General features: G+C 37.6%; 1 protein-coding gene across 4 annotated transcripts in view; it reads right to left on the bottom strand.

Annotated features, from left to right (window-relative positions):
- KIF16B (kinesin family member 16B) overlaps positions 1-23,601 on the bottom strand; it is a 137,520-nt gene that overhangs the window by 108,745 nt on the left and 5,174 nt on the right. For all 4 annotated transcript variants that reach the window (XM_015620839.3, XM_015620838.3, XM_015620843.3 and 1 more), the window contains exons 2-9: positions 14,613-14,682; positions 13,506-13,619; positions 9,491-9,607; positions 4,333-4,430; positions 3,715-3,824; positions 2,963-3,105; positions 2,226-2,394; positions 1,944-2,075 (exon numbers count right to left, since the gene is read on the bottom strand). In XM_015620839.3, coding sequence (XP_015476325.1) covers positions 1,944-2,075; positions 2,226-2,394; positions 2,963-3,105; positions 3,715-3,824; positions 4,333-4,430; positions 9,491-9,607; positions 13,506-13,619; positions 14,613-14,682 — 953 coding nt within the window. The remainder of the gene's footprint in view (positions 1-1,943; positions 2,076-2,225; positions 2,395-2,962; positions 3,106-3,714; positions 3,825-4,332; positions 4,431-9,490; positions 9,608-13,505; positions 13,620-14,612; positions 14,683-23,601) is intronic.

Below are 23,601 nucleotides of genomic sequence, written 5' to 3' on the forward strand. Positions count from 1 at the left end.
ACTACTATGATTCTCCTGAGGAAAACAAGTGGCAGGAATTCCAAAAACATCCCCAAAATCCTCCAACAAAGGAACTGAGAATATCCAGAGAATTTGACTGGTTCTGAAGGACCAGAACTTGATCTGAGACATTTTATTTCCTCAGTGCTGCTATTCCTCATTCCCAAAAATGGACCATACCAGTTAAGACCACACTTCATTTGAGCAGAAAAGAGTGAGAGAAATTTCAGAGCTCCTCTTCTCTTCACATCCAGTGGTACCTTGACAAGTGGGGCCACAGGAACCTAGTGAGGGTCAATAAGTCCAAGTGCAAGGTGCTGCACCTGGGTTGGGCCAATCCCACATCTGAGTGCAGACTGGGAGAAGAACTCGTTGCAAGCAGCCCCTCAGAAAATAACTCAGGGGTTCTTTTTGGTGGGTGAACATGAACCAGCAGTCTGTGCTCAAGGCCCAGAAAACCTGCCACATCCTGGGCTAGCAAACAGTTTTAAGCTATAAGTGGAGAGATATAGATTAGCTATTAAGATGTAATTCTTTACCCAGAAGGTGATGAGACACTGAAACAGTGAAGTACTAAAGCCTGAACAACAGGCCCTGAGACAAAGTTAACATATAGATGAACCTTCCAATATATATATATATATATTTGGTTATTAACAGAGTATAGTTATATACTATATACATAAAAAAGTAAGTTCATTTTTTGGTAAAACATGTATTTGCCTTTATATGTCTAGAAACTGGACAAGGCTACATCTGGCTTAATTAAGGGGGGGTATTACAATCAAAGACAACTCCCTTGGTTCCTCCTTGAGCCCATGCCAGGCTTTGGGAGAAAGCCAACAGGAGAATGAAATTAAGAATTATGTCAGATTGTTTAACAGTATAAAAACTGGGCCACCATGATAGCAAAGATGGGGAGCCTCATGACCTGAGGAAGATGCACCACAGGAGCTCCCAGTTACCAGGTGTGGGTTTCCAGTCCTTCAGTGTGACAGCTTCCCCCCCACAGCTGATGTCTCTCAGACTTGGATGATGTATCTTTATCAGGGTAACCTGGTGATGTTTCTTTCTTAATCACTATAGGCCTTCTTTCCTAGTATTGATTAGGTGCACTTCTTAGCTTATCTTTTTGAAATTCTTTGTTAATTATTATGTGCTTTGCTTAGCTTATCTTTTTGTGATTGTTTACAGTTTTACATTATAGTAAATTACACTGTTCCTTAATTTGGTATCTGTGTCTCTGACCCTACCCACCAGCAAAACAAGGCCAGGGTGGATGGAGCTCTGAGCAACCTGGTCTAGTGAAAAAGATCCCCATCCATGGCAGGAGGGATGGAACTACATGATATTTAAGGTCCTTTCCAACCCAAACCATTCTATGATTTCCAACATCCAAAACTGTCACCTCCCCTTAAACATCACCCTGGCTTTACTTTGTTTTTTTGGGAATGGGATTCCCATTCCAATTTATTGACAAACCTGCAATACATATGGCATAGGTACAGTTTTAAACTAAGTGATGCTTGCAGAACTTCCTACGGGTAAAAACGAAACCATAAGAGTTTTCAAGACAACTGATCATAATTAAATTTAGACAAGAAGTTAAAATGTTGGGTGCCTTCAGAAGGTTAGATAAAAGTGACCACCTTTTCCACAGCATGCCAAAAGAGACCAGGTTGCTACTCATGCAACAAAAATCAACACTTTGGAACAGCAACTGATTCACACTTGTATAGACCAGAGGCACAAAGCTTTAATTACACTGCACAGAGTGTGAGTAAAAGACAGAGTGTTACTGGAAAGCTCAGAAAGGAAGAAATCACTAATATGTGTAAACCATGTTCTGCCTTAACAAAACATCTGGAATCTAAACATTTACATCCACTCCTATTAGGAATGAACTATTCATAATTCAAAAAGCGTAAATTAAAAACACTTACTGGCAATCATTATGGTTTTGGAGTTTCCTCCTAGGCTATCTTTTAATAGCCAAGTCAACACCGAATCCCTGTAAGGCACAAATACTTGTTTCTTCTTTGAAAGAGGATTTGTTGCATCCTGAGATAAATCAGCTGTGATGAGGAGGTAGAAAAAAAATTAAAATCAGGTCTTTTCATTCATTTTCAAAAACGTGTTAGGCCATCATTTGTGTAAGTAAACACAAAGGTATTTAATGACTAAAAACACCTTAAGACAGACAAGCACAAGAAACAGAGACTTACCTAAGGCAGAAATTACGTTTCCCAGAGTAACTAGAGATTTGTTAATATTCCCTCCTTCCTTTAATCTAACCCCTGTGGCACCAGTGGCATCTGCTCTCTCACTTCCAGCAAGATCTACCAAATGAATCTTGCTAACAGTTTCACAAGGCATTTCAGAATCAAATTTAGCCTACAGAAAAGAAAAAAATAAAACAAAGAAAAGTACATTAAGCTAAGAAATACTACACTTTTACTGAATCAAATTTAGTGGTCTTTTTCATGACATGACTGAATTTAACTTGTTTACAATAGCAGATCTTGAGAATACAGGTGTATTAGAGGTGCTGCTGAAAGACATTTGATAATGAATGGTTGCATAACTCCCATATTATTTCTTTAAATTGTAATATGTGCAACGTTTTAGCCATTTACAGACAAGCTGTGACACTGTGAGCTGTAATCAACGTGATGCAGTGACCATGCACTGCATTCATTTTATTAAGCTTGTGACATTTGCATTATATTTATAGATTGCTTTCAATACATAATAGCATGCACAGACAAATTTACATTCAATTTCTCCCCCACCTCCAAGTTCTCTTCATTTAGCAGGTCATCCATGGGCTTTTTAAAAAGCACCCAAAAACAACAACAAAGAGCAGGAGTCATTAGAAAAGGTGTTTACTACATATATGAAAACAAATCACTATGCTCTAAAGAAACAAGTCCAATCTCTCTAAGGAGTTTTGTTTCATTACCTGAGTGAAGTTGATTGTGAAAATGGCATGTGACCTGCTGCTAACATCATTCATTCCAGTTGCAGCTGTTGTCCTATTTATATTTCCGGCATCCATAAGTTCCTCAACATCACTATAATTTTGGACTAAATGTTTAGACAAGTCTGAAGAAAAGCAGAGTGTTACAGTATGCTCATATATGTCCTTAATTTTCTTTACAAAAAGATTCAAATTACCCTCAATACTGCAAACTATTGCTGCAATTAGCATTTATTATCATACTTGTTTATCATGTAAGGAAAGGAATGAGACCTCATATGAACACTGGACAACTTACACATTTACAGTAAAAAAAGAAAAAAACATGCAATCTTACTAAATCATTTAGGGGAACAACATAAATATAATTGCACAAGAGAACCATCCCTGGTAGAGAACAGATTAAGACAATTAGATCCTAATAGGTTTTAATTTCACCTAAATATCTAAGATTTATAAATTATAGTCAACAAACTATTAAAACCAAATGCATCTCTTAATATTCCTTAAAAATGTGTTATAAATTCACAGATAAAAAACTCTGTAATAATTTTAGGATTGGGAAAGCAAGCAAAATCAGAAGCTATTCCTTCAATGCTTTGTACCGAAGTAAAGCACTGCATCCATCATGATTTATATTTTAAAAGATAAAATTAAAATATAATTAGACACTACATTTGAGAATATATAAAGGTAATAAAATATGCAGTGTAAAACGATTGAAGTGCTTTTACCCTCAACATATGGCCCTTCTTTTGGATGTTCCCGTATTCGTAAATTATTCGTTTTTGATGACTTCCGTCGGAGAAGGTCTCTCACACGTTCATTATAAATTTCCAAATAACTGAAAGAAAAAAGAATAGAAAGCCACTGACTGATTCAAGAGCCTTTTATAAAAGGAAAGCCATATTAATGCAAGTTTGAAAGCAAGACACTTGGAGAAAGAAAATAGATCCAAAGTTGGCTTAACATAATAATGACTATAAGGTATTGTATCATAAAAGAAAAAGCTAAAAAAGCAAGAAGAAAGTGGAAAGAAAGCAGACCTTAGCAAGATCGAGATCTCCTAATGTTAGTCTGAAATAAAGGGTAAAAAAAGGAAGATACTGTCCAATAGCAAAGGCATTTGCACTATCATATAAATGAAGCAATAAGCACAGCTCTAGGATTGAAGGTGCAAGTACCGTACATTTTAACTACAAGTGCCAAGAAAAATCAATTACAGGACTGAGGCCAAGCATAAAAAGTTATTTTTTAAAAATATGCACTTTTCCCAGAGATAAAGTGAAACAGAGTGGTTGTAACTGAAACAGGTTTGATAAACTGCAAACTCTTAACATGCCAAGACCTACCTGACTTCTGTTCGAAAGGACGCCTCGTTCCGCTTTGTTTTTTCACTTATTTTGCTGAATAATCCTTCACAAATTCGAGGTATCAAACCTGCATCACCCTGCAATAACAACAATTCTTAATTCCAAGGCTATATATGCATGCACAATAGATTTCAAAAAATAAAATCCTAGATGACCAATGGAGAGTTTAAGACTCCAGAAAGGGGAAAAATCAAAACTTTTCAGCAAATACTCTCTTGCCCTTTATTTAACTGCAGTCACCTTGCCACTTTAACCCTTTTGTGTGTGGAATGTACAACCAGCTCCATTTCTTTAATACTGGAATACATTTTGTCCCTCTCATTCAGTTTGAATAATCCCAACTGCTTACAGACTGGCTCCCCAGAATAAGTCATGAACTGCCTTATCTCATGAGTATCTTAACTGCTTCTATCTCATTTCACTGTGGACTTGACAACAACTGCAGAGAGCAGGACAAGAGCCACCTATAAACAGCCATGGGACATTCTCTTTCAACCCCCCAATTCCCAAGTCACAGCCCTTCCTGTGATAAAAAGTGCAGCAGGTCCTCTGAATAAATTAGTACACGATGAGAAAACTAAACCTTCATTCACTGTATCCCACAATCCAGCCAAATTAAATTTGATATTTAATTACTGAATGTTTGTCTCTGCAGATAAAGAGTTTTTATGTGTGAAATGCTTGGTTGGTTTAATAAAGCAAACTGAATAAAACCTATCCCACTGAGATAGCCAGAAACTTAGCATGCAGTTTCCCTTGTTGGTCCAGGAAGAGCCATCTCCAGCCAAGCAGTAAGCTATGGTGAGGGTTTTCCCCAGCAGCAGAGGAGCAGGAGAGTGCCACACAGGTCTGGTCTCAGCTGCCCCATTCCCACCAAGTCTCACTAGGTAGGTGACCAACTACCTGCTGAGTACATCTCCCCACTGCTTGAGGGAGATGGCAGTTACCTCAGAGCCATGGCTCCCTGGAATAACAGGACAGGACATACAGATGAGCTTTGGGGTAAGAGGTCCAGGCTCAGGAGCAGCTCACAAAACAGTCTGTCAGCTACAATTTGCCTCCAGTCTAAAAACATTTAAGAGATTCAATGAGATGGACTAACTATTCACAGCTGAAACAAGAAATGCTCTTGTGTTTAGAGTCAGGGGCCTTGTAATTAAGTAGGATGCAAATTAGGACCAGACAGACCACACATTCAATGTGAACATAGCCCAGGCACTCCAGGCACCTTAGAGTTTGCCTGGTGGAATTCTACAGATACCTGGTAGCAGAAAAACACAAAGCCAATGGACACCCCCTGCACCAAACTGTCAGAGCAAGTGCTCCATGGGCAAAGATTTCTCTTCTTCTTGGACCCCTACAAAAATCCAACCCTTTTTGCCCAAGCTCACTCGAGTTTGCTCTCATACTGGTCCCTCTGTCCTCATCCTTCAGCTTCCCTCTGCATTTTCTGTCACAGCAATCTTTTTCCAGGTGTCACCTCCAAGCTCTACCTCCTTGTTCCTTTGCCCAGACAAAATTCCCAATTCATCACCCAGTCACTTCTATTTTTTAATTATCCTTTATCCCTCCATTTTGCCTTTTCCCAGCTTCTTCCTCCTCTTATTCAGCGTCTCTTTATCCTTCTCAAACCAAGCTTCATTCTTTGAAATAATAATCTATTCTCTGCTTCTATCTTTCCTAGTTCTTCACATGACTGCACCTTGTGTTAAAAATAAAAAATCCTAGATTAAGGGAGAAACTCACAGATTAATCAGGCTTTTTTTGACAATTGCCTCTGGCAACAGAGGAGCAGCCTTTCCCAATATATATCAATTATCAATCTCTATTTCCAGGTAAAGTTTCATGGTTCAGTGTTACAAATTCCTACACACATTTTATTTTAATTTTTTTTTAACAATGGAAGAGGGAAAATACTTTTCTTTCATCTCATGCTTGGAAACACCTGAATAGTTTTAATTAAAGCTTAGGGGAAAAAACATGGAAGATCTATCACAAGGTTTTAGGCAAATCATTACTGTCTGACATAATTCAGCAACCACAAAGAGAGGCTTAAAATAGGAAGTACAAGCTCTAATTGAGTAATTTCAACCTTAGCAATATAGTGTTGAGAAAGGAAGCACACACAGTTTCCAGAGTATTATGCTAGTAAAATGTACATCTTAAAGAATGTACACTCTTTATTGGAAACTGTATTTAAACATTGTATCCTTTTCACGCACAAGAGCTGAAGGGCAGGATCAACTACAGCTTGGACTATTTTTTTTATGGCCTACAGAGTTTCCAGACATGGAAAAAAGAAAAACCAAAATAGGCTGTTCACTCCAAAGCTGAATTTTCTCATTAAAAGCCTGTTCTTCTTCTGTGCTATCTAACCAGGAAACTCCTTATTGCAATTTAAATGTACTGAGTTTTGCCCATCTACCTTGACCATAAGGAGCAAATTATTCTCTTCCTTTCTGTAGGAGCCTTTCAGGTCTTGGAAGACTTTTAATCTCCCATAGTCTTGCCTCCTCTGCATACCCAAGTCTGATTTTCCTCATATTTTATAGATCTCTGCTCATTTCAGTATCTCTGCTCAACATTCTAACTGGCCCACACCTTTCTTGAAATGACTGCTGTACACAGAATTGCAGAAGAAGCCTTTCAGAGCCAAGAACAGCAAATATTGAAAACAAAATGAGAACAGAACCCAGGCTTTTTAAAGGGAAGTAGGGAAAAAAGAATATTTATTTCCAATTCAAGTTTTCTTATAGCACTGTAGTGTCTCTGACAGGGCCATCAATTTTGAAGTATTTAACTTGCCAGCTGAGTATATTTTATATGCACTCTATACAAAGCGAGATTAAAGTATTTATGTATCATGCCAAGAAGATTAGACCTTTATTATTGAATAGTGTCAAACAAACTTCAGCTTCTATTCATTTGCAAACTGTTTTGATTATTACAGTCATTATATATAGTAAGACAGTCTCATAAAAATGTCACTTTTATAAATTTCTGAAATAGAAATCCACATCTAGGTCGTGAGATCTTTTCTGGTTACAAAAGCCTATTCTGCTTATGATATTGAGGTAAACACAAAGCTACTTATTGTGTGACAGCTAAAAGAAAAAGATTTACAGCTAATTTACTCTCCTAAGCTAGAGGACGTGCAAAGAGCCCAATCTCACTACATTTCAGAAGAGGGATCTATCCAAAGGAGGATAAGTGTTAATATTACCCTTTTCATTTCTACTGGGAGAAGACACAATACATTTCTTTCCCCAAGGATTAAAGAACGAAACCTGCAGAGTCTGCCTGGCAACATGCTTCATCAGGTCAGCCTTTCTAAACTGCTCCACTCCCAAAAGTTTAGCAGGTTCTGTTCTCTCTGTCCTTGGACAGTCACAGAGGAAACTGTGAGAAACCACTCCCACCTCCTATCACACCTTCCTCTTCCTGTAGTGCTCAGCAGCACATAATACTTAAATTTACTGTATATTCTCATAAGGGTTTGATGAACTACTATCATGCCAAATTTCTGCTTCTCACTTGACAGCCTTCTCTAAGGACCTATTTTAGTCTTCTGACTCTTCAAAAAAGGTTTAAAAAGCACGTATCTTCAGAAAAAGCTGATCACTAATTTTCTCAAAATCAGTATCTCTTTTTTTTTTTTTTTTGTCTCAAGTTGGGCATAGAAAATCAGCAGTAACATCTCAAATTTTTGGCTTTGTTACTGAACAAAAATTACTGGGTTTTGTCCAAAACAACTGAGCATCACTTAAATAAACTTCTTCCAACTATAAATACCTTTCTGTAAAAGAAACAGCTTCCAAAACCTCTTACTAGAAAGTGTGATACATGGATGAGTTAATAGCATACAGACAGAAGCAGTATTAGAAAAAAAATCCATAAAAACATGCTCCTGCAACAGCATAATTTTAATCCATTGCAAAAAAAATATACACCTGCTCTCTCAGTGTGGTACAAGAACTGGGCATTGTCTACCTCAAATTCTCCAAGGCTTTCAACATGGTTTCCCACAGCCTGCTGCTAAAGAAACTAAAATGCTAGGATCTAGACAAGGGGTCTGTGTGGGGGGTGGGAACTGGTTTACAGGCTGCACTCAAAGGGTGGTGGAAAATAGCTCCTTGTAAAACTGGAAACTTGTCACTAGTAGGGACCCCAGGAATCAATAGTGGGCCCAATTCTGTTTAATTGATCATAAGTGATCTGAACAATGAGACCAAGTGTACCACAACGAAGTCCAACAAGTGGGGAAGTCAACACCTCAGAAGGGACAGCCACCCTGGAGGAAGACTGGGACAAGCTGGAACAGTGAGCTAACAAGAACTGCATGAAGTTCAACAAACATAAGGTCTTGCACATGACAGAACACAATCCATGAGTGTAGCAAAGGCTGGGATCTATCAAGCTGAGGAGTAGCTCTGTGGAAAGTGATTTGGGGGTCCTGTGGACAGCAAGCACAGTATGAACTAATAAAGCCAAACATGAGCAAAGAAAGCCAAAAGAATGCTGGACTGCATCATAAAAAGGGTGTCATAACAACCAGGGCAGAGAGAAAAAAGTCATTATCACACTCTACTCAGCACTTGTCAGGTCACACCTGGAACACTGCATTCAGTTTTGGTCCCTGCCATACAAAAACAACATGTGGACAGGCTGGAAAGGGTCCAGATAAGGGCCACAAGGATGAGAAAAGAACTGAGAAGCTGCCATATGAGGAAAGGCAGAGGGAGCTGGATTTGTTCAGCCTGGAGACTAAAAGACTCAGAGGAGACCTTATAACCATGTCCCAGTATTTAACAAGTGCCTGCCTACAGAGAAGATGGAGACTCTTAGTTACAAGGAGTCACATGCAAAAGAACAGTGGTAATAGATACAAATTACTCCTGCAGAGAAAAGGACTGGATACAAGAGGACCATTTTTCATGAGAACAACCAGCATTTGGAATAATTGGAATAATGCAGGGGAGTGGTAGACTCCCCAACAGCTGAAAATTTTAAGATTCATCTTAACAGGATGCTGGGCCATCTTGTCTTGACCATGCTTTTGACAAGGAAAGTTGGACCAGATGACCCCTGAGGGCCCTTCCAACCTGGTGTTCTATGGTTCTGTGAAAACACAACATACCGCATTTCCCATCATGGTATAGGACTTCCCAGATCCTGTCTGTCCATATGCAAAAACACAGGCGTTATAACCTTCAAAAGCAGATTTAAGCACATCCATACCAAGATTTTTGAAAACCTAAAATTAAAAAATAAATAAATGTTTAAGTCAACAGAAGTTTGGGGAAGAATATTGTCATCAGCCCAGTGTGGCAAACATTGAAGAATACCATAACCCAATGGCAAAACACACTGTTATTTTCTATAGGAGAAGAAATTAGTATTTCAAATAAAATGCAGTCTTATTACTGTATTTCATTTACAGCACTGCAGTGGTTTTTTAGTTCTTTCTCTGTCACAGAATACTTGACATGTCAAATAACTACATTCTTTTCTAAAGCCCCAATTTCTTTCAGCAATCTCAGCTACTCCATTCACTTTTCATTATCGTTATTATCTACTCACTTTTTGTATCTTCACCAACTCTTCATATTCTACAAATAGAGTCCCCTCTCAAAAGGAAACATTTTGGTGATTCTGTCAGTTTCTTCCTTTGTCTTTTTAGAGGGTTTTGTTTGGTTGGTTTTGGTTTTTTGCTTTAATCAAGTGCAAGAACATGACCCATAACCTTCTCTGTATTTTCCCCCTAAGTGGCTTTCATGTAGCAATGCTTTTTAGGCTGGCAAACATGGAAACTTGTTTTTAATATGGTAAGTGACCCTCTTTCATCATTTAACCTCTTCTCTTTTACCCCCAACATGTAAAAACTAGTAATGATCGCTCGTCCACATCTCATAATATGAGACTCTTTTCTCACCTAATAAATTCAGCTCTCACCACATACCTTCACCACCTTCCTCTACAATACTGGCTGGAACATCCCTTGCAGATTTGCCTGACCTTTCATCATCATTACCCCTCATTTCAATCCATACCCCTCACTGGGGAAGGAGTAACAGCTTGGTGCAGCATTTCTCCCAGTTAAAATATTAATCTCTGTCTCACCATCTAGACATGATTTTCAAAAATCTCATAGTTTGGTTACTTGTCTGCACTTTATGTGCTTTAAGTTCTCCAAGCCATTTTTAATAGTGAATGGCACATGCACAGTATAATCTCACAGCTTCTCCCTGGATGGAGTAATTTCTTTAATCACTAATCTTCAAACATGCCTTTGGAATACTTCACTTGACCTTCCCTCAAGCAAAGGAGCTACAGTGCTGTAACCATTTATATTTATCAAAGAGGAACATAAAGATCAGCCAAAGCTACTTTATTCCTTCCTCTATTTTCCTCTGTGTCCAAGTATTTACCTCACCAAGTCTTTATGCACTACTGTTTTGATGGAATTTTCCTTTTTTAAACATTTATGTATGTCTTGCATGTGGTTTGAGGTCGTACACAGGACAGGTAAGGTCAGCCTAGTCTGAACACAAAGGCTTAACACACAGGTTAGAAGAGAAGACTGTTAGGATGGGACACCAGTTTGTCACAAAAGGACAGTAAATATCAACATTCTATCTGTTTCTCAGTCAGGAATACAAACTGAGAAGCTTGATAGCAAATTGTCATCCCCACTCCAACTTTGGAATACTAAAGTGTTTTTTGCATCTACAAAGCACATTAATATGGTATGTAGTATTAGACAGATTTCCACTTCTTATTTTTCTGCCTTTCAAATGGGAAAATATAACAATTATGAACAAAGGGCACTAGGCAACCACATTACCAACAATCAAGATCAATTTTATTCCCTGGCAAGATGAATGTGAAAAAGAAGCCCTTCTATGCCATTGGTGCAGTAAACTAGAATTTCTGCAGGAACTTGCTAAAAGCTTAACTACAAAGTCTTCCAATTAAATATGAAATTAATACAAGCAAAACAGTAGCTTGTGCAGCATACATCTAGGAACTGCATTCCTATAGTTTAAAAATTCCTTTCATTTTCAAAGTGCTGCACACAGTGTAATTAAAACAACACCTGAAAACCAGTATTTTTGTAGATGAGCAAGAGAAGTTCACATTCCTGCCAGCACAGATAAAGGAGGTGTCCAAGGCTGTGGAACACACTATAACAGCAAAATATTGAACTCAGACATTGAAGCCATGTTTACCTATTACCATAAATATCCTATCATTACTAATCCTATCATTACCCATCATAAAACTCACAGCTTAAAAAAATAATGCTCAAGGCTGTTGCAGTCATCACTATATGGGCATTTTAATTTATTTTTGTTTCTATAGAATCTTGACATGGGCAACTTACAGTAATCTTGCCTTTACCTGATCCACTCTGAAACAGGTAAATGGCATCAGAAGGAAAAACTTTGAGAAGGGAAACTTACCACTTATATGTGGAAACTGGACATCAATATAGACTACAGCCTGGGTATCTATTTGTATGCATTCAACTTTACTTTCCAAATGGTTGTTTTGACAATTATTAACTTCATTGTTTCACAGCAAATTTGGATTCTGGGAATAACCTGCACTGCAACAGCAAGAGCCTACTAACACCATGAATATCCTCCTGGGGTTCCTCTAAAGTGGTCTTATCTAAAATACCTTTCCAAAAGTATCTAAAGGCAGGTATCTAGAAGATCCATGAATTAAATATCCATAAATTTAAGTCACAACTGGTGCATAAGAAGAAGCTTCATTTAGAATCAGAGAAGACAAATACATGATCAAAGCTTCTTTAGTTAAAATTAAATAACTGACCCTGCATCCTCAATTTAAAGCATTGCTAAATTCTAGCAAAGCCATATGGCCTGTAACCTCTGCCTAAAACCATTTACTAGAATCTTGGGTTCAAATCATTGCTCTCAAATACATTACTACTTCAATTTGCTACAGTACTGAACTGATGGACAAATAAAATGAGTGTTTCCTAGTATTTCAAAAAACATAGCAAAAATATGTGTTACTTAAAAGAACATCATCAAGAAGTAACAATACAGTTTAAGAATATACATGATCATAAGTTTGGATGAAACCCTAATATCTCACTGAAATAAAAGAAGTATTCAGAAAATACGAGGACATATCACCCTGATGGTTAAATTAAAAATTCCAAGTCTAAATTCCCCATCAATTATAGTTATGATATATATAATGGAAAAACTTGTCATTCTCATAAATATTTAAAAATGGCTTCAGCTTACTGTTTCTTATGACTGGTTTTAATTGTGATGCTTTTTAGGATTAGCCACTCCAGCATCCCTGATTTCAAGGATTCCTGAATAGAAGGGATACATCCTAAGAAGTTATGTACCCACCTGGCTTACAGGATATTCAGTAAACCACTGCATTATTTTAAGGGGAAAGAACTACTCTCACTTGAAGCTTACAGCATCAAAACCAAAACAGAATTCAGTAATCACAACTTACTTGAGATTCACTTAATAGATTTATTAGGGAATGAGAAAGAACAGATAAGTTAAAAGTTCACATGAAATGCAAGGTCAGAGAGGGTCTATCTATTCATCTGAATAATGCCTATAGCTCCAAGTTTAATTTTCTGTTCTGACTATGCAGAAAGAAAAACTGCTTTGTCCTTTCCTAAAGTGAATACTCCAGGGAGGACGAAAAAAGAATCTTCAATATGTACCAAGGCTTTTGGACCATGAAAGAAAAAAAAAAAAAGAAACACCACCAAAAAAATCCAGATAAGAATGTTTTTAAGTGAATTAAAGTTATATTCTTGTTTCTCAAAAGTGGTTTTTATTCTAAAAGTTTTTCAAAACCAATTTCAGTGCTTAGAGATGCTGTTTAACTTAACCTTACACAACACTAATCAGACAAAAAACTTGAAAGAAGGCATTCAGCCTGCTGTATTAGAAAATACACCACTTACATTACTAGATAAGTTTAAAAATAAAGGAAAAAAAAAGAAAAATTCAAACTCTCAGGTACCTAGAAAATTTCTAAATTACAGAAGAAGCACTTTCAATGGAAAGAAGTTTCATGGAATGCTTTCAAGACAAAGAAAAGGGAAAGGAAAAAGATCAACTATTAACTTTCAGAAATCCTACCATTTCTTGACAAACAAAGCTGGGACTTTTACTGTCTGCTGAGAAATAGGAAAAATCATAAGTAAATGTTTTCGTTCTTTCTCGTCCTGTATCTCCAGTAGCACCCTCGGGTATCTGTTAAAAAAAAGAAAATAGAGCTGGTACAACACATCCTGATGAAGTAATTAAAAGTATTTGACAATAAATAATCAGAAGGTAAATCTAACATAATGCCATACACATTTAGAAATAATGACAAGTCAGATTATGATTTCAACAACACTGACAAAATTAGGAGGACGTATGCCCTTCAGCAAGAAAGACGGCCACGTCATAAAGCAGCACAGCAGGAATTATCTGGATTTTAGCTTACTGCTTCTAACCCCACAGCACATTTTTGTCACAATACTAAGGTTCAGTTAAATGGGTCTATATATCTGTTATTATAATCAGAGATTATCCTACACATATAATTTATAGGAGCCAGAGAGACATTTGCACTGTGAACAGCACTTCAGTGTAGAGTCATAATTAAAAAGGTGTGACATACCTGCTGTTTAAGGGAATCATCATGTTCAAGACATGACAGCTGACACTGTACTTCAGCAATCCTCACCATGCTCCAAATCATTCTGAAGAAACTACACACTGAAATTCCTTTCCATATATTAGTCATGAGAAACTATCTTGCAAAAAACAATTTGCTGCACAGGGCTTCTCTTGCTGAGAAAAATGTTAAAATACACCATCTAAAGGTTATAGCAAGTGATGGATACTTTGGGTTTGGTTCATTTGCATGGGAATTTCAGGAGACTTCTAGAGATGAAATAAAGACTTAATAGCTATCAGAAACATACCTCTATTCTATTGTTGGCTTTCATCTCCCAGCTAATTAATGACCTGAGTGATAAATCTTGGAAGAAATGATAGAGCCTATCAAGTGGTCTTCAGAAAATCACAGTGTAGCAAGTAAACAGTGTAACCTGGTTTCCCCAAAGCATTACTTTAACACTCTATTTTAACAACTAGGGGTTATTGACCACAGTGCAGCAAGCATCACAGTTTTGTCCAGTCATATTTTGGCAGCTATTGAGTTACAACCTCCTTTTATAAATTATGTTTACTCACCTTTAAGTTTGTGATTGTTGTTTTATTTTTTTCCATTGAAATAATAAACTTTGCATTAAGATCCTTCTCCCTGAAAAAAAACAACAAAAAACCCCAGACTTGAGTATGTTTAATAAAACATATCACAGTTATCCAGAGTGATACTTCCACCCATCAGCCTGCCATAGTCAATTCTCAGATTAATTAATTTTTATTTTATTTTTTAATTCTTGTGTCCAATGTTTATTTACTTCTGTGGCAAATATTTGAAATACTTGTGCTTGCTTCTCCAAATCCCTTCATCTAGAAACAGAGCAAAAGCTTGAGGAAATCTGCTTCAGAAATTTAACTCTGCAAGTCAATTAAGTGGTTTGTTCTTAATTGGAAGTACTCTGAGCCAAAGCCCAGTTAAGTCAAATATGTGGCTCTAAGGAAGGGCAAAACAGAACACAACAAGGTAAGCCCCAGCTTCCCACCAACATTCCAGTAGCAGCAGTTCCCATTTATCCATATGGTAACAGGGACTGAATGTTTACACCACAAAACCCTAGTATTTTAAAACTCTCTTAGAAATCAGGTACCAAACATGTTTTGAGTTCTGATGCATCATGGCAGTGAAGGAGAGAGCACAACCAACAAAGAATTACATAGGTTTGTGGCTTCCCAAATCACAAGGATTCCAGGAAGGAAAAAATTCAGTTCCAAAAAAGTGTTTCCATGCACTCACATTTATTTCACAATTGTTTTTGACTGTTTTCAAAAATAAATAAAAAAATAAAAATTGTGAGCTTGGTGTCTAAAGCCAGCATGTAACAACCTGCTTGCCAGAGATGCAATTTCACTATTGTTAGTCATAAGAGCAATACAGGCTGCTCCTGAATGACAACCTTGAGCATGACACTGCCTGTGCTAATGAAAACATGCACATGGAAAAAAGAGCCACAAGGGAAAGATGTGCAGCACACAAAACCTCACTCTTCAAATGTTGACACACCTGTCCCACAATCATCTGCTAAGTCACCTGACAAACTGGTGTGCCTGACCAGTGCAGAGCAAAGCAGAGGGCTTTAAAGCAATAAAGTGCTGCTTCACCTCATCACACAATATCTCAGCAGCTACTGGGTATTCACTTGCAGCAGCACAAAATGCAAAAGAGAAACTTCTTCCCAATAACAGGTCAACCGAGTTAAGGATTTTAGTGTTTTTCTTCTCATGGTGCACTAGATCACCCAACTCTGTTCATATTCAGTTTTCCATCAGAAACGGTAAAGAAAAGCAAAACCCACTTTAAAATCAACATTAATGAATAGAGATTAGGCAAATAAATATACTTAATTAAATATCAACACATTAGGTTATTTTCTAAGCTAATAAAAGAGAAAATTGTAATAATTACAGCATTAATTATACAACTGAATTTAGATCTACCATGGAAAACTTTGAGGCATGTCTTAGGACTACTCCATCTAGATTTAAGACACTGAAACACCAAAACAGAGCTACAGATAATAAACAGAGAAATGAAATGGTAATTTTTTGCAGGAAATAGATCTTGGCATTGCAGTAATGCAGCCTATGGATGGAGGCTCTGCCAGCATCCACAGGAACTACTTGCCCTACCTCATCCAGAGATGAGCTTCAGCCACTAACCAAAGATTCTGCCCCTGCAAATTCCAGCCTCCATCACAAAGCAATATAAAGGGACCAGCTGCCAAAACTGATTCACAATTAACGCTTTGATGATTTAAGAAATCCTGCTTCCCTCCTGAGCCAAATCTGCTCACACAGCAGTGCTCAGGGACAGCCTCCAGGATGTTCTCACTGCTCTTTCATACACCACGTGGAGCTCTGGAATCACAAGGGAAGGAAACTTACAACCCGTGATCCTGTGACCCCTAACCAAATGACAAAGTGATCATGCAGGCAAGTTTCTTGGCACAGACACCAGAAAATACATCAGCCCAGTGCTGTAATTACCCCTCTACTGTTGCTCAAATCAGCTAGTCATCCAGCAATTAATTGCAAGGAAGAAAGAGGAATGCAGGAGAAAAAATGAGAAAAACTATTTCAGCTAATACTGACACTCCATTTAAATATAAAACAATGTCAATGTTAGTACCAGATATGCTTAAAAGAACTAGTATCCTTCTCCTGTAATTGACTTACTAGGTTGATTATTTGTGCCAAGTTTTAATAATTTCCTCACAAGGAGAATATGGGTTATGAAAAACTGCCCTAAACTGAAGATGATCTAGAAGCTGTATCAAAACATGGCAGGTCATGGAAGAATTCCAACAGAGATAGCTCTATGTCAAGCTTCTTCCTCTCCCTCCCTTACATTCACTGCTTATTTTGAGAGAAAAGGCCAGAGCAGTTTTTGCATCTCCAAGGGGATTTAGTTGAAACCATACTACAGACAGGCAAATATCAGCAGTGTCTCCAGATTTCAAGGCAACTTCCAAAGACCCCTGTTCACTAAGTCTCTTACCCACCCCAAAACTTCTTGAAGATTCTCCCACAGAAGGAAAAAGTACTGTGACCTCAAATCAACAGAGGAAGCTTTAGAAAAAGCTTTATTGATGACCTGCAAAATTTGTTTTGTCTTTTTTTTTCTGTTCATTTTTAAGTTACTTCCTTTAAGGTCCTTCAATGGAAAAGAATGATTTTTTTTATTATTATTAATCCACTCTGCACTATTCAGACATTAGAGCATTTATTATTAGCTTAACCCACTAAAAATTCATGATGTTATGATTTCCTTTATGGGAATGTTTGTGATGACCTGTCAAACATGCCTCAGGAGAGAACAGAAAGAATTAAATGCATTTCATCCATGGGGTGGTAGGGAAAAACCTAAAAGCACAGGACAGAAAGTGCTAGTTTTCCTCGAGAGCATTAAAAAAGATCACTTCAGCAAACCTGCAAGGCTGCACAGCAAAGGACACAGCCACTACCTGAACTGCCTGCAGAGTGCCTGTTGAAATAGGTGGTCTGTCAAATATACTCTTGGAAATACATTTGACTGTAGAAATTACAGGAAGAGGTTTACACTGAAAAGCAGATGTGTGATTTTGTTTTTCAGCTACCCAAAAACACAGTCTGAAAGTTCATAAAACAACTCATGCTCAGTGGCTTTTCAGCAAAGTTCCTTCTACTTCTTCTGTTTGCATTTTAGGCACAATGTTAGTTATTTCCTTCTTTATCACTCTTCTTGTTCACTACTAAGGTCTATTTCCAGGATCACAAAGTGAAAGCATAGGATTTGCTTCATAACCAAGAGGATTCAAGGTAAATTTAACTGAAAAATAAGCACAAAGTGTGGCACAGAAAGAACCTTTCATTTTCTGGTACCTTGATACTATAGTAACTGTGTATTTGCCCTGATGTCCCATCAAATTACACAGGCCAAGAGGACTTTCCTTTGTCAGCAGTAACTCAAGAGAGGAACACAAATTCAGCTTTATGCTTTTAAAAACCAAGCAAAAACCCTCCTACACAAGAAATTCTTCATTACTTTCTGTAACTACAAGAAAAGAAAAGTTGTTGCAATACAAAGTATCACACAATTTTTCTTTCCTGTCTTTTTGTTTGTTTTTTTAACATCTTCAATGCTTACCAAATAATTCAGTAGAAAATACACTTATTAAAAATGCTTTGTATCTAGGCACAGTTAAAAACTGGTAGTCTGTAAATAAAATATCTTCATCACTTTTTGTGGGTTTTTTTTCCCATAAACATCAATAACAAGTACTTTGAATGTCATGGTGGCTGAGACCTAAAACCAGAACAAATCAAGCAATCTGACCTAGTCACACCATTCTGGAAATCCACTGTGGTTTGGGTTACTGGTACTACATGATTACACTGCATGAAAACCACAGCTGTCTCCACAGCAGAGCAATAGCACAGCATATCCTAAGCACCCTGAGACCATGAGAGAAAAAAGGTGAATGAATCTCTCTGGATGCTGATCTCCAAGTGACGCCATGGTGTTGACTGATATGGCTACAAGGCCATAATTAAATGGTTGAAGCCATCTTTACACGAACAAGTTAAAGATAACACCTATACATTGTGCATCAAGCAGCACAAGCACAGTCACAAGTCCTTCAGACTCAATTTGAAAGGAGTCCTCAGGCATCCAGTGACAGCTGATAAGGGTGGCAGCTTCCCCCTTGCTCAGGAGAGCTCTGGAGGCTCCTTGACAGCTGCCCAGTTTCTTTGACAGCACATCTTCATTATCTTCAAGACCTCTACTATGCTGTCAAACCCAGCTGACATTGCCAAACAGATTCAAAAGCCCTAAATGAGCCCAGGCTGCCTGACAGATGAGCTGTGCCAGCTTCTTGAGCTTCACCTCTCTTTCAGACAGACAAGAAAACAGAAGAAAAATCTCCTGGGGACTGAAATTAAAATAAACAGCTTTCTAATGATCAGATTGCATTTGTCTCAGTAAGAAACAGAAACTCTGTACCTATTTGGTACTTTAAAAGAGAATTTTATCCTAAAGCAAGTTTTGTATGGGCACAGGGTTTTATGATCAACAGAATCTTCATAATTTGCTGGGACAGATTTATGATGGTACCCCCACTCCCTTCTAGTGGCTTAAAAAAAAAAAAAAAAAAAAAAAAAAAAAAAGGTTAACTTTGAAAAGAATTAAAAGAGTCTGCTAGTCTCAGGACTTTCTCCACTGTGCAGCTGAAACCAGAACAATAAATCCAGTGACAGAGAATGCAGACACAAGGGAAATCTTGTATATGTCATGAAACAGAAATGATCTCTAAGTCTATTCTAGTACACACATATTGGTTCTTGTATGAAGGACAGCCTAGATTAAAAGATTTTAGCCATAAGTATGAATTTTAACAGCAGCACTGAAAGCCAGCAATTTAATATACTGCAGTAAGGCTCCTAAAATATGAACATACAGGTGTCCTTGTGTTGTCTTCTGTCAAATGATATCCAGTGTTCTTGGGAAAACCATGCACACTCACAGTAACACAGATTGATCACTATATTAAATCATGTACCTGACCTGGATTTTAAATTTTTTTTAATAATATTTTAGGTAGCTCCATCCCCCAAGAACTCAGATCACAAACGGTAAGTGGCCACATATGCAAATTTTTAAATCATACACAATAGCTAACTTAAAGTTATTGTATCTACACACACCATGATCAATAATCTCCCAATAACCTAGAAAAGGTTTAATCTTCAAATAGAAGACTACCTCAACAGTAACTTTCCTGCTTTGCCTGCACACTGACCAGGTTCAGTAATGGTCTTACCAGGGGGAACTACTCCTGCACAGCTAAAGCTTAAGATAAACACATGTGAATCCTCCTCTTACACATTTCTGATAGCAGCCTTAAAGAAAATGTAGCAAAAGCCCATCTTTGGCAAAAGCAACATAAAATATAATCTAAAAAAAACCTGTTTGATATGAATGACATTCGGGAATTCTCTTGTAACTATTATACCGCTACAAGGTTATCTAGGACTCCTGGATTTCAGTCCATGTGATACTTTGTGTACTTGTTTTTAATATCTTGTTTCTTCCAATTTGTTCTTTTATCCATACTACCCCAAGTCAAAGATAGTATTGTCTTAACCTCCTGTGTACAGCAAAACATGATTCAGAACATCTGTTTCCCTGCAGTGCCCTTTGTCTTTTGGGGTAGGAAGTCCTTAAATTAGAAACTCGGGGAAAAAATTGTGCCTGACTTCATGGCTCTTTTAGCTCCTCAAGTAATCCATAAGGCTTTTCTTCTGTCATTTTTTTCCTTTTCTGAGACACACAGAAACATCTGGACTGAACAACAAATGAGTTCAGTTATCTGAGCACAAATATCTTTCCAATGTGTAAGTATACAGAAGAATTATGGGTGTACTCCAAGTTTCTGCATCTCACTATTGCTTTGTATTTACAATACAAACTCTTTGGAGAAGAGTCTTCATAAAACTAATATTTGAAGTGTCTGACTCTTCAACAATAAGAACTTCAGCCCATCAGTAATAAAGATGCTGAGTGCCATCTATGCACTCTTTCTGTTAAATAACTCTGAAACACCCTCAGTAAATAACCCTGGCTTTGTACTCATAGTCTCTGCAAAATAGAGTACTTTGCTCTTCAATCAGCTGTTCTCACCAACAATACCTGCCTTTCAGACACTCAGACTTCTAAGAGTCTTCAAGTCCAAGGGCTCAGTTAGGTTAGAAGAGCTGAGTTCTAATCCCATTTATTTCATAACTAATCTTAATTTCAAATAAACAAAGCCTGAAAAACAAACAGACTCATCTCTCACTTCAATTTATCAGGAAAGCTACAATTCAGAGAGACTTATTCACCTTTTTTTCTTCTGGTCTCAGGGAATTGTCAATAAAAAGCAGAAGTTAAAAAGATTTTTTTGTTTATCATTTCAGTGATGTAACATGCATAGGCAACCTGGCAACATGTTTGATAATACTAAAATAAAGGACTTGGAAAACACTATTCTAAAACTAGGCTTTTAAGTTCAAAATGCTTAAGACTAGTAAGTTTTGGGGATTGCAAGCTGTAAATGAGGCCAGTCTAAATATGATGCCCCACATGTGTCCATCCATGCTGCCACTGTGCTCCAGCCCTGCTGGCACTGGAAAGTCTTTGTTCTTCAATGCCATAGAGGGAGACAGACAAAACAAGGAATGATTGTGACAAATCTACATGCTTGAAAAACTTTCCAAGTATTTGCATTAAAGCACAATAGAGGACAGGAAAAAAAGCACATGTAAGCAGAGGCTGTAAGTGGGCCATCCTGACTTCTGATGGTTTATGGAAAATTAACAATCACTCCAAGCTATTAACTCTTCAGTTAGTGGGAATCCAGTACTTGGCTGAAACTCACTGGAGCTTCTCCTGCAGCAGACAAGTCCACTCCAGGTCTGCTGCTCACCAACACAAGGATAAAGCTCTGCCCCGGGGACTCTCCCTCCTGATCTATCTTCTTAGATACATGAAAAGAGCAAGATCCAATTTTAAAGACTGCATACCCTTATTCTCACTTCTGTGTATAAAGCTGTGCAAAATCCACTGAAGAGGAGGTCTGACATAGAATGGCAAGCACAGGAGCTACTTAACAGTCAACCTAGGTCTAGTCTCATCTTCCCATTGAAGTAAGATTTCCTCTAATTACTTTCTTAAAAGGTATTAGCTCTATCCAGCTGCCTGAGCTTTCATTCCCCTCAGGAGATTCTTACACAACCTGCACTATCTCACCAGCAGAAATTCCTTAGATACTATTTAAGCTGATCCATTATTAGCTTCATTCCACTACTTTGGAGATATTAAGAAAGAGCCATAACTAAGAATTTAATTTATCTTTTCAGCATTTAAGCCCTGAAAACATGTTGAGATTTGCATCTCCTAACCTATTCTGGTAGTCATAACACACAGAGTACACATATAGCTTGATATTCTTTGAATCAAGGACTCACATCATTTTTGTTGATCTTTTCCAATGTAATTTAGATAATAAGGTTCAAGAAACAGGATTTTGAGATAATAACACAGGGGCTTGCTGGGGGAAGCACCAACCACAGCTTCAGTGTTTGGCTCTGAAATGTATTTGCAAACAAGGATTACACTGAGAGTGCAGCACACTCCTTAAGTTCAAATCCATTGCTTCTAAGCAGAAAAGCTTCAAAAAATAACCACCAAGAGAAATGACACAGAAAAAAGAGGAAAACAAGTAATTAACATTCAAAGACTATGTACTTCAGCACAGGTGAGAAACTGTAGAGAAACAAACACCAGAGAGTGCTGACATTCTGTAGTGCTAAGCCTCTGTTTCAGCTCCCTAAGTTTCCCTGACCCCTAAGTTCCAGCTCCCTTGAGCACTACTGACATTTGCTGTTGTGGAAAAGCCTAAGGAGAGTCCAACAAGTTTCTCTAGAATATCCTGACCTGTGGCATCCAAATTCCCAGTCAACTCTCATCCTTGCTGATGGCTTCTTTATTTGATTTGAACTTCTTATTTTAGCAAAGGACACTCTCCTCAGACCCTGCTCCTTAACCCAGCTGTCCAGTACTGTGTTTTACCACCCCTTACCAAACACATGGTTAGACCACCTTCAATTTATGTTCTTCAGAAGAGCAACTGTTCTGCTTTACACTTGAAATGTTCACCTTAAACTCCTGAGTAAAATAACCTGGGTGGTTTTTTCCTCACTTCCCAACTGTTTCTTCCATTCCTACATAAACAGACCTGAATTATTAATCTACCACTATTTACTAGTCTTACACCAAAAAAAGTGCCTTAAAATGGATTGATTATAAGATTTCTGACAGCTCTTATATATGACAACCAAGACTTTTCTGTAAGACCACTAGGCTTTTTAATTTTATTTTCTAGTCCTTCAAGTCAATGCTTTGCTGTGAGCAAGTTGTTGCTTCTACTCCAGTTGCTTGACAGCAGGTTCTCCATCCCTTCCTGATTTTTTTAGTGGTTTGTCTCAAGTTTTACATCTTGAACACGTGGCCACACAAAAATCATGTCATTTCACCTATAGGTAAAACACAGATCAGATTTCCCACTTTGTAATCCACAAGTGAACAAGTACTAGGTAGTGATTATTAAGGAGAGATGATGTGGACGTTGTCAGGCTGTTCACTCCTCTGCTCCTCCCTGTAGTAGAGAACCTATCCTGAGAAGATTCATCACCATACTGTAGAATAGAAATCTTCGTTCATTCCTTTTCAAGAGGTGAGAGATAGAAAGTAAAAGCATTTCTTGATATATCATACAAAACTAAGAACACTTTTTCTTTCAGACTTCAAGTGCTCTTAGTATCAAGTTTACATGATCCAGGAACTTGGATCAGTCTACACTGTTATGCACTGATCCAGTCCTAACAGCAGAAGCAGCACACTGATGAAGGGACTTAAATGTACAAATATGTATAGCTTGCTTACAGGTAGAGAAATGTATTTACTTTGAAAAAAAGGAAAAATCTGCCAGAGGTTATTAAA

The sequence above is a fragment of the Parus major genome, chromosome 3 (assembly GCF_001522545.3).
Source record: "Parus major isolate Abel chromosome 3, Parus_major1.1, whole genome shotgun sequence".
Lineage (NCBI taxonomy): Eukaryota > Metazoa > Chordata > Aves > Passeriformes > Paridae > Parus > Parus major.